We start from the raw sequence: 7,449 nt of genomic DNA, 5'->3' as shown, positions 1-7,449 counted from the left end.
ATATACACAAGTAGACACTTGAAATTATATATTTATCTCTATTTTCAAAACTCAGTATTTAAAATTTCTGATTAACAATAGAAGTCCAATACCCACTCTTTTTCTATTTCTTTATTTATGCATATTAGTTTGAAATCAAACTAATCCAATTGACATAAAAATCTCACTCATTAGTTAAAAAACACTACCTATAAGAGACAACTCCATGTCGAAAACTTGAAATTCAAAATTTTCGATTAACGATTTTAGCATCATTACACCATCACTCTTTTTATTTATTTTTGCACACATTGATCAATTGTCAAAAAAGAAAACATTTTGTGTTTTTTCTAGTTTTAATCCTATTTTATGCTGATCACCAAATTATAGAAAATAATCCACTAAAATAGGATCTAAATCAAGATTTGGAGCTTTCCCCAATATACATCAAAACCTTTTCAAATCTATGTAAAAAGAAGCAAATTCAATGTTCTTAAATCTTTTGCTGAATCCATTACATGAATAATTACAATGAATGTCAATGTACACAACTCTAACATCTATGAATGTGAAAAAGGAACTAATGCTATAACCACTAAACTGATGTTCAGGCCTGCGTGCATCTTCACTAATTCCACGGGGACTCTACTACCTCCCGATAACACACGTACCAGGTAACTTAGAACACCAAGACTCTAAACTTCCGAGTATTACAAGCTGGAGATTTGATCTGAACCTATGACCAAAAAGTTGAGTTCCTGCAGTGGACGGAAAATGACTCCGCCAATCCAATGGCGTCGTGTACCCTAAGCCTAGTGCCTTGTTGTCCTACCACTACGGATGCAACTTTGGACGCTATGGAACCCATGTTTTTCAAATCAGACACACCCCTCAATATTCCATACAAAATACCTGATGCATAAGCGTCCCCTGCGCCACAGGTATCCACGGGCGTGCATGGTGATGGAGGAATATAGATAGCTTCCCCTTTCACACCAATGTAAGAACCTTTTGGCCCATCTGTGACGGAAACTAAAGGGACGAAATGGCTCAGGTACCTTGTAGCAGAAAGGGGACTTTCATTTGATGAAAAGTGACAGAAAGCTTTTGCTTCTTCACTGTTCGCAAATACTATATCTGCATAATTTGCCATGATTTCCCTGGACGAAAATGTGGATAATAGCAAGGATAAATAACACTGTAATAGTAAAAGAAACAAATTCATGTTCACTCAGTACATGACTAAGCAACAAAATTTGGTTTTCTGACTTAAGTGTCCACTAGTAGACTTTAGCCTGATCAACACAGTTCTGTTCAAATCGAGGATCCGAACGCCAAAAACCAAGTTAAACTAGTTATCCAAGCTTTTCTCTTTCTTTCTACTTTTGCTTTTTTAGAGTGGGTTTTTCCCCCTTTTGGAAGAGGGGGTGGGAAGCAAGATAGAAAATAAGATTTTACCAGTAATCATCATAATGTCTCTCAATGCAGGAAACATCTGATGCTGTGATAGCAACTAATGCTCCATTCTTGTGGGCTTCCTTGCAGGCTTTCGAAATTGTTCGGACTGTATCAGGAAGTTCAAACAAGTATCCTTCCACAACCAATATATTTGTTTTAGTAATTGCCTCTGCCAAGCATGGGTCATAGTTTATCCTTGATGACGTACCCTGATGTCACAACAGGAGCAGAGAAAAGCAGTTAAAAAGACAGGCTGCAGAAGGGACTCACTGAAAGACGACGAGGAAAGTAAAATAAAGCATTGATGCAATTTGAAACAATAACCAAGGTTTTGTCCTTGTGGAAAGCGGTAGCTTGCGTTTTCTTACTGCTAAAATAAATTTCTCAGGTCCGACTAAAAAGAGATGTTCTATCCTATGTCTCTCGGACTCTCCAAAATTGTTGCTGCACCCGTGTCTGATTCCAAAATGCATTACTTTTGGAGTATACGACATGCACCCGTCAACATTTTGAAGAATCCGAGATAAGGCCAGTGAACTCTATCTTGTTCATATGAGGCTCATAACGCTGTATCATGGCAAAAGAAAAGGCAGCTAAAGCAGGTGGTTTTTGCTGTTTTGCAGTAAAAGAACAATGCATATTGCATACAGGTCTTTGCTGAGCCACAATAACCCATTATTTATCCCACTAAGGAGAAGACCACGAGAAGAGGGAATTTTCTATTCAGTATCTTTTTGTCTCCATTAAAAGAAAATATCACACCTGTTTCTGTCTCCTCTAGTTTGCTTCTTTTCATAAAATGTGTATACTAGCTCATAGCCAGGCAAAAGGCTTGTTAAACCATTGCTTAAAGTGGTTTACTTACATAACATAGTATTAGCCAAAGTAGTAATGTTTTAGGTTCTACCTGAGGTAAAGTCATTACAAGTCAAAACAAAAGGTTCAATGGGGGAATTGATCAAGAACTATTTCCCCTAAACCATGGATCATTATCTCAAGGAACCAATTGAGCATAATGCAAGTAGATATCCATAGATGGTGATAGGGTAACAGGTTTGGAACTCTGGCTCGTATGCTATAAGATGTCTGGGATATGGTTACTCTAATCCACTCAGCACCCAGCTAGCTATCATTTCCATGCATAAAAGGATATCTGCGATTTACTATAGAACATTTACTGACCTGGTATGCTAGCATTGTTCGCTGAGCATCCGAAGTTGTGAGGACTATCACAGTTCCTGTCGTCCCATCCTTCACTGGGGCTGATAAAAAATTCACATTTGCTCGTCGAAGTTTGGATCTATATACAAAGTGATACAGTTCCTGTCAGTTGTCAGTCTAATTGACACACTAGGATTAAAACCAATCATTGGACAGTGTACAACAAACTTTGTTGGAAGTTTTTAATATTTTTCATATATAAATCATGAGAGTGGACCTAGTAGCAAGGGCCCTCTCCATACACCAATGGAGTAGAAGTAGGAAAAGTTCGAGATGAAGACTTCACAATATCAATAGACTAAAAGAGTTGAACTTTACCTGTAAAATCCACCCAACGGATCACTTCCAATACTACCAGCCAAAGCTACATTCAGAGCAGGACCAGCTATTGGCTGATCACCAAGCCTGGCCAAGGCAACCAGACTATTAGAAAGTGATCCACCCGCAGCGGCCTTGTAGCTGCATCCATCCATCGCACTCAGAACTTTACCCCTTTCCTCATGATTGACGACCTTTCTGGTACCCTTCTCTAATCCAAGCCTTTCCAGAAATTCGTTGTCAACCATGCCAGAAAAATCAACCTATATAATCACCAAAGCACATCACCACGTGTAAAAAGCTGGTAATGTAACAAAGATATATCTGTCTATTGTCTCAACATTCAATGGGAACAATGTCAAACCAAATATAAGCAATACATGAAAGTTAATAATAATGGCAGTTAGGGCAATGTGGTGCATACTGTCATAGTGTCCGTCATTCATGAAAGATAAGAAGACAAAGCGTTAACCTCATTTTTTCTCAAATTTGAAATACATCTAGATATAGCTTTCGGGTATTTATCAACGACTAAGCTCAAGCAAAACATTATCCGTAAGGAAGTACAAAGCATACCGATCCTTCAACATCCTATTTGTCTCAATTTCATCCTAAGAAGATCCATAGGAACTTATATACAAATTTGTTCTCCGGATATATCACCTTAATATGGGATTAATCAATATTCCCATCATTCATTGTTTGTCATAAAGGGATTACAGAACTGCTCCACTTCATGTATAAATATAAAACAACCACTACCTCCGTTATTCGTCTTCCTTTGCTTTTTAGTCCTCTTCAGAAAGAATGGTTCTTTACTCTCTTTTTGGCAATTTTGGTACTTATCTTTTAATTTAAGACCACGAGCTGTGTCAAAGTCAAAACTAGACAATCAAATTGAAAAAAAGGGAGAGTACATTCAAATTCCTACTGACAATAAGTAGATAATGAAAGGGGATGCAAGGGAATTTACCATAGCTTGGCCAAGGCCTAAAACATCCCATCTTTGAGGAAGATCAGAATTCGAATAACCCACATCTTCCTCATCAACAATCAACACTTGGTCTTCATCGTCAGTCTCAGCCCCTTGTTCATCATTTTCACCTGACCCAACCTCCGAGCTCTCCCCATCAGAATTTCTACCAGAAGAGGAAAATTCAGATTCAAAGGAAGACGAAAAAGCCCTCGAAACCACATAATCGGCAGCCGACATAGAACAACCCGAAGAAACGAAAGAACACGAACCGGAACCGAAATTTCTATAGCTTGACGCAACATGACTGAAATTAGACTGATTCCTTAAAAGGGTTAGTAGAGAAGACGGCGGAGATGAAGTTTCAGAAGAGAAGAAAGAAGGAAAAGTTCTGGAAACTGTAGAAGATGAAGAAGAAGATAAGGAGATAAGAGAAAAAGACATGTTTTTTATTGTTGAAGAATAACTATATTTAGGTGAAATCAAGAATAGAGAAACAGGGTATTTATGGGTTAAATGTGCTAATTTACAATGAAAAACGAAGCTCCGTTGGAATATGGAGTCCGCCGCCTTCTTCGCAGGTGGCAAAGAGCTTAGTTTGCCTGCGCGCTGAGGGCCTCAGGCTCCGGTCACCGTTAACGTGGGCCGAAGTGAATCGCTACTTTATCATCAACTACCTAGCCGACGATATTATATTATTTTTTTGGGATAAAGTTTTTATTACTATTATTATACATTTATACCCTACGTTATATCTTTCCTTTCACTTTTTTTTTCCTTCTATTTTTTAAATGGGAAAATAACATAAATATGCTACATCAAAAAAATATTTATCATCTATATCAATATATTTTTCTAACTAAATATAACAATTTTTTTAAAAATTAAACAAATTATACAGACGCTTACCTCTTTCTCTGTATTTTTTCCGCTTACTTCTCTTCTTTTGTTTATTCTTCTTCTTTTTCATCTCTTTCTCTGTCTCTTTTTTCTTAAGGCTGGCAAGGGAACGGGACGAGGATTGGGGGACGGGACGGGGAAGGGTGATTTGGACCGGGATCGGGATTGGAGGCACAGAAATATGTCCTATTCTGTCCCACTATATATACGGGATGGGATGGAATTTGGGGGGACGGGACGGGACGGGAGATTCTTTTTGTTTTTAAATACTTATTTATTTGTATTGAAATTATATGTTTTTAGCTAATAAATTTTAAATTTAACTTTTAATTTTCAAATTTCAAGTTTCAATTTTCAAATTTCAAGCTTCATGTTTCAAATTTCAAGTTTCAACTTTAAAGTTTCAAATTTCAAATTTGAGAAGTTTATATTTGTATTTTAAAGGGATAATGCACAAGTACCCCCTCAACTTATGCCCGAAATCCCAGAGACACACTTATACTATACTAAGGTCCTATTACCCCCTGAACTTATTTTATAAGTAATTTTCTACCCCTTTTTAGCCTACGTGGCACTAATTTGGAAAAAAAAGTCAATCATCGTTGGGCCCACAAGATAGTGCCACGTAGGTCGAAAAGGAGTAAAAAATTATTAATAAAATAAGTTCAGGGGGGTAATAGGACCTTAGTATAGTATAAGTGTGTATCTGAGATTTCGGACATAGGTTGAGGGGGTATTTGGGCATTATCCCTTTTTTAAATATTTTAAAGTAATGTAAACTTGAAATTCAATGTCAAGTTACAAGTTTTAAATTAAGTATTCTAAAGTTAGTTTAGTACTTTAGTATATATTTAATTTTATATATATTAAAATTAAAATGCTAGACAATAATTGTATAAAAAAAAAAACTTGAATAAAAGTTAAAATCTTCAAATTTATTCAATAAAACTTAGAAGTTACAATTAACAAATATTAGTGGAGTAACTAATCTACGCAGCCACCTTCTAGGAAGGGTTATGTTTCAATAAGTTCTCATACGTAAAACTAATATTTGTTACATATATTGTATGAGTAACTAATTTTACGCAGCCACCTTCTAGGAAGGGTTTTGTTTCAATTAGTTCTCGTATGTAATCTAGAAATATTTGTTTTTCCTTTAAAATTCAATTCTAATTGTCGCATCATATTGATGGTGATATCCTCCGGTGTTGGCAAACTTGCTCGAAACTTTTGTAACTCTAATTCATCATCACTGCATTCAATTTCCGTTTTGATCCAACTTGCTTGTTTGTTACTTAACTTTGGCAAATTATTATTCCTCCTATCGGCATTGACCCACTCTCTAAATAAAACTGTTGTTTTCATACTGTCTTCCGCCAATGAATGTCTATGATCACCAATTTAAAACCTTGCCGCACTGAAAGCAGCCTCCGATGCAACTGATGAAGCTTGAATAGCTAGAATATCACGAACCATTTTGTTCAAAGTTGGAAATGCAACGCTTTACCTACTCCACCATCCTAATAAATCTTCATTGTCATCTTTGATTTCCAATGCTTCTAAAGATTGATTAAGATATTCTTCAAAGTCATCACGGTTAGTAGAATTAAGACCAAGAAAATCTCGCATATAAGTTGAAATTCGAACTTCAAAATCAATCTCTTGATTAGAAATTTAACCAACTTCTCCTTCAATATTTTCACTAGTTCTATATTTTTCATACAATATTTTTGCTTCTATTTTTATGCTAGATTTACATGTTTCACAATTTGGAATTTCTTCCGATAAAATTTCTAACGTATCATAAAAAGTGTCAATAAGGCCCTGCACACCTCGTAATTTATAATCAGGATGAAGTAAAGTAGCTAGCAGTTAAATAAATTTGAGGAATAGGAAAAAAATATTTTTTTAAAATTTTTCAACCATACCTTCAATTGCAACTTTAAATTCATCTATTTTTTTATATTAGAAAATTAAATTGTAAGAGCACAAGTATTTATTAACACTGATGAAATAGTAGGATAATAAATTCCAGATTACATGGTTGTAGCATCCTAAAAAAGTCTTAAAAATTTTAATAATTCTTTAGTTTCTTCCCAATCTTCATCACAAATTCTATCTAATGGGTCAGCATTATGAGCATTAAACACCATTTATATGGGTCTTCTATATTTGTAAGCAACTGAAAGCATTTCGTAGAAAGAATTCCACCTTGTTTTAATATGTCTAGGAATTTTTCTAGGTGACAATTCACATAGTAAACAACACTCATTAAATTCCCTAATTCTAGCAGCATTGTTAGTATAAAAAATCCAGGCAACGGCATATTCAATTTTTATGCAACCATTATCAAATAATGAAATATCATCTTGTACAACTAAATTTAATATTGTCACGACCCAAAACCGGGGCCGCGACTGGCACCCACAATTTCCCTCCTATGTGAGCGAACCAACCAATCTAACCCTTATCATTTTAACATATATCAACAGAAAATAATGCGGAAGACTTAAACTCATTAAATAACACAAATCAACATCTATTAATTCCCCAAAATCTGGAAGTCATCATCACAAGAACATCTATCTCAAATTACTAAA

General features: G+C 35.5%; 1 protein-coding gene across 1 annotated transcript; it reads right to left on the bottom strand.

Moving 5' to 3' along the window:
- Nucleotides 1-422: 422 nt before the first annotated feature.
- Nucleotides 423-4,666, bottom strand: LOC107014739 (uncharacterized sugar kinase slr0537). The gene is made up of 5 exons (XM_015214790.2): nt 3,950-4,666; nt 2,977-3,239; nt 2,620-2,737; nt 1,438-1,646; nt 423-1,139 (listed from the first exon to the last, which is right to left on the bottom strand). The coding sequence occupies exons 1-5, from the start codon at nt 4,391-4,393 to the stop codon at nt 716-718; spliced, it is 1,458 nt and encodes a 485-aa protein (XP_015070276.1). The 5' UTR covers nt 4,394-4,666; the 3' UTR covers nt 423-715.
- Between the last annotated feature and the right edge of the window lie 2,783 nt (nt 4,667-7,449).

Source organism: Solanum pennellii, chromosome 3 (genome assembly GCF_001406875.1).
Source record: "Solanum pennellii chromosome 3, SPENNV200".
In the NCBI taxonomy this organism is placed as follows: Eukaryota; Viridiplantae; Streptophyta; class Magnoliopsida; order Solanales; family Solanaceae; genus Solanum; species Solanum pennellii.
The sequence above is the reverse complement of the archived record's forward strand: the minus strand, read 5'-3'. Positions and strand labels throughout refer to the sequence as shown.